At 41.6% G+C, this 15,657-nt stretch overlaps 1 protein-coding gene across 1 annotated transcript in view; it reads right to left on the reverse strand.

The window, feature by feature from the left end:
• The window catches only part of JMY (junction mediating and regulatory protein, p53 cofactor), a 114,385-nt gene extending 108,573 nt beyond the window's left edge, over positions 1-5,812 (reverse strand). Inside the window, exon 1 of the mRNA XM_036914149.2 lies at positions 3,952-5,812. Coding sequence (XP_036770044.2) covers positions 3,952-4,989 — 1,038 coding nt within the window. The 5' untranslated portion in view covers positions 4,990-5,812. The remainder of the gene's footprint in view (positions 1-3,951) is intronic.
• Between the last annotated feature and the right edge of the window lie 9,845 nt (positions 5,813-15,657).

Raw genomic sequence — 15,657 nt, forward strand, 5'->3', positions numbered from 1 at the left:
TCTCTTACTCTTGGACTTTTTCTATCAGCAACTGAGGGAGCTGGGCAGATTCAGAGGTAGCAAATACCAGCCCACTGAAGAGTGCAAAGAGCCATGGAAAACTTCTTATTTCAAAACAGTAAGCACACATACATTTAACCATCAATGGAAGGCACCATGTGCTTTCAAGCCCCACTTCCAACAATGTTCTACAGTCAAGGGAAGGTCAAATAAAGCAGTGATGGAGAACAGTGAGAGACTGCTTAATTAAACTTAGATGTGAAGATTTGGGAACTGAAGATAGCTAACTGGAACATAACTGTTATGTTTGACAAACCCAACTTCTCACTCACCTTCTCCCTTTAATAAACAAACATACACAGACACACCTTTGTACTCACATTACTAAAATGTTTGCAAAGTTGGCCTTGTTTTAGCAAGAAGGAAACATGCCCGCTTTCATGTCTGTGAAATATTTGCTGGACTAGGCATCATGTGATGTTAAGAGGAAAGCAGAGAAAGCACTTCATAAATTAGTTATCAGGATGCCTGCCATCCTGACACCAGCCTCCATGTTTCTGCTTTACAAAAGTACTTACCTAGAAGCACATATTCATCTTTTTACAACCAACAACCAAGGCTACTACTGAAACCACTCCAAGAAGCCTTGGTGGCATCTGATTCAGGGACTGGGTACCTGCTGTAAATAGCACTACTTACAACAAAATCCTTGTTAAAAAAAAAAGGTCCCAGACAAACCTACCACCTATCATGTAATAAATTCCACATTTCATTTGTATTCAAGATTGAGGCCCTAAGTAGTATACAAACTTACAGTTCTTATGTAAATGAAAATAATTTATTAGTACTGTATAAATTTTAGTTACTCACAGAACTATTATTTCCAGTCAGTTGACCAAATTTGTGAGTCAGTAACAAAATCTTCTAGCAGAAAACTTAGTAACTCTTCAATATTTCACAAGACAAAGACATAGGAGTACTTCTATGACCCTATATTAAACTGTAAGTGTATTCCAAAACTTAAAACTCGGAAAAAGGTGTGCACTAGGCTCACAAAGCACATCATTTATGACTGTGGCTTTAAAGCTTTCTAAAGAACACTGTTAAGTTTGGTAAGAGCAGTTTTCTCCAAAAATGCAAATATGCCTATACTCATAAAACTCTGCATGCTACTTAAAGTTCCCCCATTTAAGTACACCTATAGCTCTCCCCTCAATTTATAGCGAATTCACTAATCCCAGATAAATACTGGAGAGTTTTTTCAGTTTTAAGAGACTTTCTCCAAGTTTTTAAATAGCATGGTCCAACTTATATCTATCAGCTTATAAAGTTTTATTCACCCACCAACTTTAAAAGGACACTTCTTCCATCCTTTAAATTCTTACATTACTTAAAAAATATATATATATGGTGTCCTTGGCCCACTAATAATATACATGATGTGTGGCCCTGAACTAGGGGTGACAAAGAAAGGAATTCCAAGATACTGCCAAGGCCACAGACCTTAAGAGGTTTACAGTCCAGTTGTACAGTCTGTTCTTTAAAAACAAAACAAAACAAAACACTCCTTTCAGTAATGTAGTGACCATTTGAAGAAAAACAGGTGTGGTCTTTAAGCTGAAACCTTTAAATGGATAGGAAAAAGAATACTGTAGAAAGGACCCGAGATATTAATCAAGCCAGAGATATTAAAGAAGGAAAAAGATGACAAAAGGACTAAATTTTCTAAGTAACACATCCATAAGAATGTGTTTGATTTACCAAATCTACCTAGTTTGAAAACCTGTAGCCAATTCCACAAGTTAAATCAACTTGAGAATTTGGAATAAAAAAACTGATTTAGAGGTAATTACTAAACTCAATACAACTAATACAAAAAAGAAAATGACACAACTTGAAAGATACCACCTGAAAAAAAATGTTACTACAAACTATTAAGATGGCAAATAATTTAACCAGCTGGGGAACAAAAAATAACTACATGGCTAGTGTGCTATACATTCCCATTATCATGCCCATGGCAGACATCACTAATTAATCATACTACCCACATTTTTCCCCCATGAGCCTCAATCTCTTTCAATATAAGCTTTCAGCAGAAATCAGGGTGAGCATTAAAACTGCATCTACTTGTAGACTTTGACAGTATTCTTCAAATACTGTTCAAGTCAACTAATGAAGCACCAAAAATGTATGGATTTAATGTTGAATGAAGTCATAATAAATTTCACTTATCCTTTTCCAAACCAAAAAATACTCTTTAAAAAGTTTAAGTTTTTCCCTGTTAAAGAGAATAAAACATTACGGTCAATATAACTTTAATTAGGAAAAGACTCTCTTTAAAAAACGTAAATTCCCACCCCCATCCTGCTCACACACACACCATGAAAGAGTTGAAGAAAACTGTAATTGTGTTTTTCGGCAACCCTCATTTATTAGACACAATTTGTTAAAAAAAAAAAAAAAAAAGACAGACAGACAAAATAACTTTTTCTATCAATAAAGTTAAAAACCAGACATACTTGTAACATTTAGAGATTTTAAAAAAGAGAAATTTTTAAAGTATAATATGTATCCTTAAAATGAATATCAGAAAGAAGCACTTTGTCCCTCAGTTTAGCAGAAATATAGGTCAATATTAACAAAATTGTAGATATATGACCATTAAAGATTGCTGTCACTTCTTTCCAAAGATAATTTACGGCAGAAAACACACTCCAGAAATTACATGATAAAAAGGGAAATAAAAACAGATACCTGGAATTCTAGGATCGGATCACACTAAGATGGGTATGTTTAACATTAAACTAACAGGAAGGAGTAAAAATGTGGATTCAGGAAGTTGTAAGAGACCACTGTGGGATAAGTGAGAAAGAATTACTTCCTAAATCCTCAGGTCTAGCAACAAAAAATGCATAATATTCTATTAAACCAGGAGGCTTCAGCTTCCTAGCCTTAATAATAGCAGGATTTGAGTATTAGAAAAACATGAGCAAGGTTAATAGATGACAACAAAATGTCAGCAATATAAAACAAAAACAAAAAAAGGGTCATTTCCCTACTCCAACTCCAACCTCAACTGGTAAGGAGAAATTGCTTTTCACAAAGCATCTGTTAGTGTCCATTAGGGGAAACAAAAAATTTCTTATTTTAACTTAAGTAATTCAGCAGAAGCTGTTGCGGTAGCCATGACCGCAAATTATACGTATCTTACACATTGTGGAGCTCCGTGCATAGCCATTCAAACCTTTTCCCCACTATTTCCTCCTGTTAGTTTAAGAATAAGACAGTTTGAAAAAGATTTTGTGCTACTTTTAAAGTAGATAAGTATAATAAACGTTCCTGCCCAGGATCTTTTACTCTCCCTAACACAGGAGCCATCTGTTAAACAAAACCTTTAAAAATACATTTGCACCCAATTGTCAACGCTTTTCATTTAGACAAGCCACTCATTTGGTAGAAAATTTAAAATTTTCCTAACTTGCCAAACTACATATGGAGATTTTAAAAAGACCAACTTTGTTCCACAAAACAACTATTTTGGGTAAATGAACATGCTACAAGAAAGCAGAATTAAAATCGGAGCAGTTATTGCTGTAAAGAGCTTTAGGGGCAAAGAGAAACGCTCATTTCGCTTGTATTTACAGGACACCTTTTTTATGAGAGGCTTTACGCTTATTACCAGGCCTAAGTAGTTAACAGAGCACTCAGAGAGTCTGATACACCGCTGCAATGGGAGGGCGGGCATCGAAAGACTTCTCAAAGTTCTTTCAGAGGGCCGACGGAAAGGCACGGTTTCCTACTGACTGAAAGGAATGAAGGGTGAGATCTCTATCTTCTCCCTCATCCAGAAAAATAAGTGTCCCAAACGCGCACAGCCAATTCCGGGGCTCCTGGCTTTGGTAGTGAGTAAACCAAAAGCGATGACTGGAGCCCAGGCGAGGTTCTTACCTCCTGGATGTGCTTCCTGGCCCGCTGAAGCACCTCCTCGTAGCCCTTCTGCCGCAGCTCGCTAAGACTTTCATAATACTCCTCGGGGTCGTCCGTCTCGGTGAAGAGTACCTGGGAAAGAATCTTCCAGCCGCAGGTGTCCAGGCCGTGGCCCAGGTAGACCTGAAGCTGGTAACACAAAGTGTCGATCTCCTGTTCAGTTATCTCTGGGGCGCCGCCGAACAGCACGGTCCACATGCCCGAGGGCTCCTCGGGGAACACAGGCAGGCAGGGCTCCAGCTGCGAGTTCACGGAGCACAGCTGCTGGTGCACAGCGCGCAGATCCTGGAAGGAGAAGAGCCCGGCCCAACTGCACTCCTCGGCCGGGGACTCCAGCTCGACTGCGGACGGCGGCTGCTCCGCGTTCGAGGGCGCCAACGACGCCGAGGCCGCCCCATCCTCCTTCACCATTTCCAGCACCTCGATCTCTTCGGATACCGCGCCGCAGGCGCTCACTACCCGCACCAAAGACACCGGGCCCTCTCTGGGCGCCGGCGGGACTGCCAGAGCGGCCCCCGCGAAATCTCGGCCTTCGGATCCCCTCCGCACCGGGCTATTCTTGGCCTTCACCGGGCTCCTGAGGGGGCTCTCCGCCCCTTTGCCGGCCACACTCCGCAGCGGCGGGTCCCCCCGCAGGCTCCGCGCGCTCCGAGGAGAGCCGCCCTCTGCCCAGGCCGGGCTCCTCCGGGACCCCGGGCTTCTGCCCAGAGTAGCAGAGGCAGTGGCCTCCGGTCGGCCCTTGACCGCCGGGCTTCCCGGCGCGCGGGCCCCGTCGGACGCGAGGGCACCGGCATCGGCGCCCCCTCGCACCGCCGCCTGCTCCCGGGAGCCGCTCCTCTGTCTCTGGGCCGTTCGGTTGTGGCAGGTTATGGCAAACTTGCCCTCAATCTCATTCCAGGCCACAATGAAGACGAACTTGTGCTTCTCACGTTCGTCGAATACATGGGGCCTCACGGCCACCCAGTCCGACTCGAGCGTCTCCTCGAGCGCGAACGACATGGTGGCTCCGACGCCAGTCCTCGGGGGAGGCGCCGCCGGTCCTGCCCGCCTGAGGACTCACCGGCTGGCTGCGCCGCGCCCCCCGCTCACCCTCTCCGGGCGCCTTCAGCCATCTTAGTGCGCCGGCCGGCTCTCCCCTCTCGCTTACCCGATCCTCAGCACTCGGACCCTCCGCGCTCCTTTGTGGCGCCGCTCGTAGGAAAGACAATACGCGTCCCCAGAGCAGGTAGTTCACATGGTCACGTGCGGTCGGATCTGTTTACAAGCCTCGCGCTGCGGCGCTGCCCCCAGCGCGAGGCCGCGGTGCTGCGTCTGCGGCGCTCCGAAGGTGAGGCGCGGGTCCCGCGGGGCCGGGTAGGCCGGTAGGCGGTCGGGGCCGGCGGTGTGTGCGTCTCCGCCGCTCGTCCGGGCCGTTGTTCCCGCCCCTCCTCCTCTTCCCCACCGCCAGGAGCTGGGCCCACTGATGGAAGCGTCTTCTAAACTCTAAGCCTCACTATTGCCATAATGTTGCCATTCGGCTGCTGACGTTCGTGGCTCCACGAGGGACGTAAACACGGGCACGTGCCGCACGCTGGTGACGCGGCGGCGGCGGCGGCGGCGGCGGCGCGCACACCCCGCCCGCGCGCGCCGCCGCCGCCCCTTGGCGTCCCCACCCACGCCTGCAAGCGGCCGCGCGCCGACTCTTTCCTTCCTTCCGCGCAGCCTCCTCCTCCAGCGGGCTGGAGCCAGCGACCCGCTGCCTGCCGGCTGCCGAGTCAGTTAGAGTGACAGGTGTGCTCCGCGGATAGGTGGCCTCCAAACTCCGGGAAAAGAAGAACAGTGGTGGAGGAAGTGAGATTTTTTCCAACTCCAGCCATTCAAAGGGACCCTCAAATGTAAATTTGCTTCCTTTTGCCCGGAGGGAGTCGGGATGGACAACTCCTATATTCAACAAAAAGTACACTGCAATGTTAGGTGAACTCTATGCTGTACTTTATTGGGATCCCCTAGACTGTTGAATTCTCCTCTAGCTCCCTTGAGACACAGAAAGGAAGATGTCTGAAGACAACCCATAGATCTCCAACACAAAATAAGATTAAATGAAAATGCATGTCCTAGTAGTATGAGTATTTACGTTTCAGTTCATGGTGGTTTTATTGCTTCAGGTTTCATCATTGTGTACTTTTCTGTGAACCTCGTTTTGAGGTCACTGGCTTTGAGCCCTTTGAAGTTGTATTATCAGAGTTGCCAAAGCACTCATACAAAAAAAGAAAAGAAAATCATGTAAATCTGAAGGATTCTGCTATTCATCCTCAAGTGTGATGAAACGCTTTCTTAGAATTGCCTAGTGGATCTTACAATCCAGTTTATATTATTGGCATTATCTTTGCTAACAGCACACTTCACTTTGCAGATACATCCTCAGTAAAGCACAGTGGTAATTATATACCTTTATCTTTTTTACTTTTCTATTTTTTATCCACATTTCTAAAATACATGCAACAAAGCCGTTTGGATTAACCATGCATTATCAGCTACAGTTACTTCAGTTTTGTCCTGATATCTGGATAAAAACCACAAGTTTTAGCTGTCACTCAGATGAACATTTTAGACCTATAGATTTGCTCTGACCAAGATAATAATAAAATAATTATCACTTTGGGCAGAATGAGCAAAAAGTGAAAAAGGACTGGTTGTTACAAGCCTTTCTACAGTACTTTACGAGCAAACACAAGCTTTCAAAGCTTGTAATTGAATTTGTATCAACTCTCAAATGTAGATCAGAGATACACCTTTTGAAAGGCAGGAATAAAGAAAGAAACCCATTACAAATCTGTGTTACCAGCTAAGCATTGTTTGAATGGCACATTCTAGAAAATTTTCCCATCTTTTCTGCCAAGAAGTTACTGCTGAAAGTTTTTCTGATAAAAAGTGATGACATGATTACTCTCTTCTTGTAATACATTATAGGTAAGTATAAATACTAAGAACACTAAAAGAAGGTTTATAGGAAAATTTCTATTTACATGTATATTAAAATTACAGTCTTTATCCACAGATATAAAATTATGCCTTATCACAAATAGGGCTAGAGAAAATTGGTTCATAGTTGCACAGCTGTTAAGTATTTTCCCCATTACTCTGGCCGCTGTGTTTTATCAAAAGAGTTGTTTCAATGTTTCTTGTTTCCTTTATCTTAGTAATTGTTATGCTAGAAATGAAGAGAAACAAACCCAAATTCCCATGGCAGGTTGCTGTAATAGTCTACAATTCCTTATTTAGGTCTGTATCTGATGGGGATGCAAGATCTCTGAGTGTATGTTACTTCCTGGGAATAAGTATAGCTACAGAAAAACCACCTACATCATACCAGCTTTAAAATCACTTGAAAACAATTAACTCTGTCAATTTTTTGAAACTATCCAGGAGTGTTAAGTAATCTGGAAAATGCTTTAACTCTTTAGGCCTTTCAATAAAAACTATAACCATTTACATAGTGATTTTCAAATGACATGGCATTTTCCTATACATATTCATTTTATCCTCACAATAATCAGATAATGTAAGTATGAAAGGAATGTCTTTAATTTTATATATGAGAAAACAGTTCTGATTAATTAGGTCACACATCCCAGGATTGGTAGCAGGGAAAGACTTGAGTTCAGGGGCCTGATGGATGCATCTGTCCCATTTAGATTCTCTCAGAAGAAAACACTGAAAAGAAGTTATAAATGCAAAAGTTTAAGAGTAAAAGGGTAACATTTGTGAAAGAACAGGGGCAGAAGCAGGGCTGGGCAGTCTATTCCAACAGGAAACTCCAGAGCAAAGATTGTTAAGAAAGTTCCCCTAGTGAGTGGAAATGGTTAGGCCTTGCTCAGCCATTGACTGGAAACCCCCTGAGAAAAGCATGATTTGAAAACCTGAAGCTGATCTAAAGACACAAACAGCTGGGGACTGTCAGCTAACCACACTCCTTGCAGCTGAGGAGTGAGGCCTTTCTTGAGAAAGGATCTGATTGATGCATCTCCACACCTGCCACAGTTTACCTGTGTGCCACGTGGACCCACTTTATAACACGTTTGGGGAGCAGCTCCTCCAGAGCCTTGGTGGAACTCTCTTCCTGAGGGGAAACTTAGAAGAGGGAGGTTAGAGGGATGAACTATAACCACCATGGTTACAGTGGGTCTTGTTGCATAACTGGTACTCATCATCTCCCTCTTCCACCTGACCATAGAATGTGCAGAAACTTTGCTGAGTCAGCAAATACCTGAATATTTTTGTAGAGTTGATCTCCCTCCCTCTCAAGTGCATGTGTCTTACCAAGGTCTGCAACACGCTAACACTCTCTTACTTATCCTGCTAGATCAGCATGATGCCATCAATGTAATGAATCAATGCAATGTTCTGTGATTTGTCCAGATTGTCCAGATGACTTCAGCTAAATTATGACAGAGGTGGGAGAGTTAACATGGCCCTGGAGCAAACTGTTTCTGATCTTCTTTCTTGACTGGAATAGAAAAGTATACATTTGCCAAACCAATGGCTGCATATTATATATAAGAGACCACATTATCTGTTTGAGCAGAGAAACAACATCTGGCTGGCCAGCTGTGATCAGGGCTATTTCTTGATTGCACTAGCAATAGTCTCCAGGATCTGTCTGGTTTCTGCAAGAACAAAACTGCAAATTAAACAGAGCTACAATAGGGACCACCATGCCTACATCTTTAAGAGTGGCACTAATCTCTGCCATTCCTCTCCAGGGATATATTGTATTTAATTCATTATCTTGGTGAGAGGGGGCAGTTTCAGTGGCTTTCACATAACCTTCCCACTATAGCTGTCACCAACAGGCCCAATGTGTGGGCCACTCCAATTGTCACATATGTCAATCCTAATTATATATTTGGGGGCCAGCGGAATGAGTACCAGGTGAGTTCATAGAGCTAATGGACCCAGATTTTGGCTAAAACTCCATTGAATTTCCTGGCCCCTTGTATGTATGTATGCCCTGACTCTAATATAGAGCCCAGGATAAAGTTTCAGGTCATTGAGTATCAAGGTCAACTTGGACTGTTTCTAACAGTCCTTGAAATGTCTGAATCTTTCCCTTTCCCCAGTGAACAGTCACTCAAGTACATGGCCTAGATCCCTTTTAGGAAGCACTGGGGAGATCATTATGTACTGTAGATTTTTCTCCCTGGGATCCAGTCATCTCTTCAGTCAATGGGCACCAGGTCTGAAAACTGAAAACTGGTTCAAGTCCAGAAACTGGACAAGAGACTTTTTTGGATAACTTCCTTCAACCTCCCACTCATCCACTCTTGTTCTGTTTTGACTGTGTATTAAGCAGTGTCCATTGGTCAACTATTTACCCCTAGGGATGCTGTGTTCTATGAACCATCCCTAACTGTGAACACTGTGACCCTCTGGCTTTTAATGGTGAAATACTACCACTGGCCTCCATTGTTCCAGGGCCTTTGTTGTCAGTGAGCCAAATTCTATGACCCTGTCTACTACAATTAACTCTAGCTTGCAGAAGAGATTCATAGTGACATTGGACCCCTCTTACCAGTTCCTTTCTAACATCCTTGGTGAAGGGCATATCCTTTGGGCCTGGGAACCATATTCTTCCTCCTGGCCTCATATAACATATGCATTCCAGCATTTCTACTTCCCTGAGTCTTTTATGCCCTTCTTCTTCTGTATATATGGCAATTTAAGCATTCCTATTCTGGTTCTATGAGAGCCGTTGCTTTTCCCAGGCTTCCAAGAGTCGCCCTAGCTACAAATTTTCAACATCCCCTGTCGTCCCAGCTTGGATGTTAAATTCTCTTGTCCTAAGAAAGAGACCTCCAAGTCAATAAACACACAGCTTTTCAATATCAGTCTGTAGGGTGAAAATGTCAGTCTGTAGAGTGGCAAGGCAACTTCTTAACAACCCTCTAATTACATTAGTGTTATAGTTACCATTACATTTCAAACCCCTAAATCATTGCGCCAGCCAATGCATTCCTCTCCACTGGCACATTGGCTCAACTCACCACCAGTGAACATCTTAGAAACAGGACTCTCTCCTTTAGCCAGGTGTTCCCTGTGCTCTCTATCCATCAGAATGGAGTGTTTATTGCTAGCTAGGTGGTGAGTATTCCAACCACCAACCCCCATCTGATAGTCTGATTTCTCAGACTATTTCTGGTACCAGTCATGCCACCTGGACTATCTGGGAAGCAGACACTGGGAGGGTGGGAGGAGTGTAAAAGGTTTATGGGGAGGAACAACTATGAAAGAAAAAGGGAGGAGGCACAATGGGCAGAGGAGTTTATCAGCCTGTGATGCAGACCTGACAACTCAGTGGAGAACCAGCAATAATTGTTAGAGCATGGGTAAGTTGGGCTGAATAATTGTTAGAGCATGGGTAGTTTTGCTCATTCATTAGATGGGAGCCACCCAAGAAGAGTGTGATCTCAGCTGCCACTGTCACAATAAATCGTGGCCAGGAGCCGCCTTGAGAAGCATTTGACCTCAAAAGTGGAGGCAAATCCTGAAGAAACTGAGGGCAAGGGGCTGTCAGCTCAGCCCACTCCTTCCAGCTGGGTAATGGACACTTTCATGGATGGGATCTGAGTAGGGCATGTTCACGACTACACTTCTTAGTATTTTATACTATATCAATTATGGCCAAGTATCCTTATATTACAACTCCCAAGTTGTGAGAAAGACAAAGAAAGGAAGAAATGAGGCAAGGAAAGATGTGAAGCTCTGCAAAGTAATGTCTGACCACCTGGGCACAGCTTTATGAGACACAGCAGGTCACTCAGCGGATGTAAGAAAACACCGTAGTCAGTGAGGTCAGTGAAATGAAGGAAGAGGGAATGTGTCTGCCTGGCTCCTTCCCATCTTTCATTTCCCAAAAGTCAAGTCCCACGCCATGGGGAGCTCACAGTGCCAGGTTGCATTCTCCAGCCCTTCAGAAAGTCAGGGTCTGTGCCCTGCAGTGTGGGGAAAACCTGGGAATGGAGAACAACTGAGCACCCAGAGGGTCAGCCACCAGCAGACGTGTGCAAGCTATGCAGCTCTGCAAAGGCAGCAGCGATGGTGGCCTGGGACAGGCAGTATCTCAGAAAGACATGCAGTTGAGGAGAGCTGAGCAGGTGAACAAAGTTTTTATCTGATAAAAGTCTAATTTTAATGTTTGATAGTACTAAGAGTAGCATGCTCAATTTAAAACTCCAATATTTAAAACAAGACAAAAAATAAACTTTCTTCAGTGTTATTACAAAAGCCATGAATGGTCACTCTAGACAAATTAAAAACTAAAGATAAGTCAAAACAAGAAACTTTAATACTACCTAGAGGTGACAACTTTTAAAACCTTGGTGTATATCTTTTTAATACCTTCTATGCATATTTACAAAAATGAGATACTACTATAAATACTATTTTGTAAGCTATCTTTTTCATTTAATGTGTCTTGAAGATGTTAATAAGTATATATATTTAATATTATTTTAAAGAATTCCATTCTGTATGTACACAATAATTTGTTATTAATCCTTTTGGGATAACATTTAAATTATCACTTACATCCTGGAGCTAAATCCTAATCCTAAATCTTTATATCTTAAATCTTTGAGCACATATTTAATTATTTCTCCTTTCTTTCTTAATGACCCATCTAGAGAATCCTTTTAACTCACACACTTAACCACTGTGTTACTTAAGATCCTCTAAGCAGATACCAAAATGGAATTAGATGTGTGAAAGATTTGGGGAGGAAACAGCTGTGAGGGAAAATGGGGAGGAAGCCAGAGAAAGGCAAAGAGCTGGTAGATTGCACTGGAGAGGGGGCAAAAAAGGAAGTTTTAAGAGGAAGCATCTCAGAGTGCAATGCAGTCTAGGAAAGTTTTCACTAGGCCACGGGGGAGTCCTGAAGCCAAAGTTACCTGTTAGAAGAGCTTCCTGTCTTACAGCAACAGACCTGTCTACATCTTCCTGCCCACTGGGTCCTAAACTGGGAGCAGCCTGTGGGAAGTGTGGCAGATTGATAACGCAGCAGCCGGGGCTGTAGGTAGTATGGTAGGAATCTGAGAGGCATATTCTCAGGGCTGCCACAGCACCATCTGTGCTTTAAAACGTGGTACTATTCATTCATTGAATCATGACACATCAAGGGCACAAAATGAATACAGTGTGGTGCTCACATTCCAGTACTTGGCTTCGGTGAGTGGGTTACAAATAATTTTTCAGAAATTTGAAATGGAAATGGGTTTCCAGGATCTCCTGAGGCAGATCTTCAGGGTATGCCTTCCTTATTTTGTTGAAAATGATTTTTCAGATTCTAAGGTAAAGTCTAAGCTAAATACTAAATGGAGCTTGTGGTTTTCCTTGTTGCATAGCCCCTATCCAGTATTCATCTTACCTGATGCAGAAAATCTGGATAAGTTTAGTGTAAATCAGACCCTGAAAAAATAACAGCATTTCTAAAAGATGTTTTTGAGAAAGAGAATGAGGTACACATCCCCACATACACATTTTTCCTTGCTTTTTATCTTTATATCCCTTATTTCATATATATGGTTTTGTATTAGTTTTCTATGGCTGCTGTCAAGATTACCACAAACATAATGACCTCACACAAATTTATTATCTTAAAGTTTTACACATCAGAAATGAGTCTCACTAAGCAGATGTCAAATTGTCTGCAGGGCTGCATTTCTTCTGGAGTCTCTAAGGCAGACTGTTCTGGAGGCCACCTGTGTTCACAGGCATGTAGCCCTCTTTCTCCATCTTCTAAGACAGCAGCAGTGCATCAAATTCTCCCCACAACACCTTCACGTTTCTTCTCAGACACAGAGCCTACTTCTGTTGTCACATCTCTTTTTCTGCATTTTAAAGGTACTTTTAATAAAGTTAGTATTTTTTAAAAATACCACGCGGTTATGAAAACAAAATGAATGACAGCTACACATGTTAACATGAACATACTTCAAAAGAAATGTTAAATAAAAAAAGGAATTTACAATTGGTTATATCCATTATGACTCCATTTCAATTATTAAATAAGCAAAATGGCACTCTATATTATTTATAAGTCTGTACTTGTGTGGTAAAAATATCTTAAAATACAAAGACAGTACACATACCAACGTACAAATAGTTTTATCTCTCATGGGAGAAGATGAATCAGACTGGGGGAGGATACAAAGAGGATTTCCAGATAGTCACATTGGCTGAATCTGGGTGCTGAGCACATGGGTGTTTATTTTATTACTTTCTGTGCTTCCTGGTACATTTAAGATGGTTATATTTTTAAAGAAATTAAACATTCCATTCTGAGTGGTCTTTCCTTTGGTTATAATGGAAGTAAGCCCATAAATGTACACCATCACTTGTTTGGCATGAAAAAGAAAGGAAGAGAACGTCTTCCATAACTCTGCAATTTGCCTTTTTTTCCCTGCATATTCTTTGTTGCACCCAGTTTTTCAAAGCACTTGCTTAATGTCACTGATTAAAAACTACTCCCTCAAAAAACAAAACAAGAAAACAAACAAACAAAAAAATGATTTCCTCAATGCTTATGTGTCCAGTTATTTTTGTGGGTGTTAAATAGCTTTGCTGCAGTGGGAGAATTACACTGGTGTACTCAGACAAGGAAGTTAAAAGAATGAACACCTAGCTAATTTCACTACAGGCAAGTCCAAGATTCTGCCCTTCCCCCCAGTTAAAAATCTAGATTTTAAACAATTTTATGGAGAAAAGATATTAATGCAACTATATACATCCCTCCATTTTATTATCTGTCTTTGTTACTTCACATACCGCTATTTTGCATAGCTAAGATCCCTACATAGGGTTTTATTATTGTCTCTTTATTCAACCTCAGTTAAGATTTTTGTGTATCCACGTAGTCCACACATTAGTCAGTGTTCCATAGTTTTCCATCTTGATAATGCACCGCAGTTTACTTAGCCTGGCCACTATTGTTGAACTTTTGAGAGTTCTCCAACTTTCCAGTGTTATAAATAGCATTTCTATAACCATCTTTGTACAGACTGCTTCTTTTCTTTCTGGTCATTTCCTTGAGGTATAATCCTAAAGTGGAATTAAGCCAAAGGATATGAATAGTTTTATGACTTTAAGTTCATATTCCAATATTAATTATATCAATTTACTTTAGACCCAACAATATTGGGTTTACATATTTTAAAATATTTTTAATTTTTTAATATTTTTATAATAATTGTTAAAAGTTCTAAATAAAAAATTATCTCAGATGCTTTCTTAATCTTTTGGGTTTGTTTTTTTTTTTTTGGTCTAATAATTAAAAGTAAAACTCTCTCACTATGGAGAAAAAAAAATCAAATAAGTAAAAGTGTCCTTTAAGCCTCCACCCCTAAAAGATTCATGTTCTAATTTGGCTTACATTCTTTCATGTTATTTTATATGCATGCAATAATTCTTGAGACCTCAGGCAATATTTGGAAGTTATTTCGCAACCCACCCAATCAATATATCCTGTGAATTTGTTACTTTTCTCTTTTAACTTTGCTGTTCTTTTGATTGTTCCCTTTCTCTTCAAGTCTATAAAGCCCTACTTCTCACCAGCTCTCTTTCCTGAGACTTCCAGTATAATTCAATCTCCCAAAACTTTTATTTGCCACCATTGGACCTTTCAGCTACAGGTTTATTTTTGTTCTTCACAATATTCATGTTCTAAGCCTCAACAGAATCTCAGAACCTATCCTCCACTCTACCCCCGACTCTTTAAATCCGGATCTTTAAGAGTGGGACCCAAGAATCTGCATTTTCAAAAGTGCCCCAGGTGATTCTAAAATATAGGTAGGGTTGAAAACCACTGTGTTATTCTAATGTCTAGAATGATTTCTCTATATCAGCATATTTTTACTCATTCTTTAATCACTTGCTACTTAATTCTCTATAAACAGGTTTCTGAATCTCCTGCTTTACTGAAACCAGTAACTTCCTTTTGATAAAATCAACACTATTGAGTACTGAGAATAGGTGATAGGTCTAGAAGTTGGCTTTTCTGCTCTTTGTACACTTTTTGTGTTTATTTGTAAGTTTCATATTTAGTTATTTTGAAGTTTCATGTTTGTTAATATGTGTTATCTATTGCTGCATTGCAAACTACCCCAAAATTTATGGCCTAGAACAACAAAAACCATGTCTTTGTTCTGATTCTGCAATGTGGACAGGGCTGGGTGGGGACTGCTGGTCTCTGCTCCATGTGGTGTTAGCTGGGACAGCTTGACATGGGCTTGAGGATTGAAGATGCTTGGCTTGCATGTCTGGTACCTCAGAGGCCTCTTTTTCTCCAGCAGGAAAGTTGCATTTTTTTACATAGTGTCTCAGGGCCCTCAAGAGAGCAAAAACCAAAGTTGCCAGATTTCTTAAGGCCCAGGCCTTCAACCGGCAGGGAGTCACTTTCTCACATTCTATTGGTCCACACAAGTCATATCCAACCAGACTCAAGGAGAGAGTAAATAGACTCCACTCTAGATGGAGAGGAGTGGGATGTGTGAACAGGGCTGAGAGGCTTCAAGCAAGGGAAATATGCCAGGCATGTGGTAGGCAAATCATATCAGTTGGAAACACTAAGTGAATGAATGAATAAAAGAATGAATGAATGAAATAATAAAAAATACAGGACAGAAAAAATTTTAA

The sequence above is a fragment of the Manis pentadactyla genome, chromosome 2 (assembly GCF_030020395.1).
Source record: "Manis pentadactyla isolate mManPen7 chromosome 2, mManPen7.hap1, whole genome shotgun sequence".
Taxonomy (NCBI): domain Eukaryota; kingdom Metazoa; phylum Chordata; class Mammalia; order Pholidota; family Manidae; genus Manis; species Manis pentadactyla.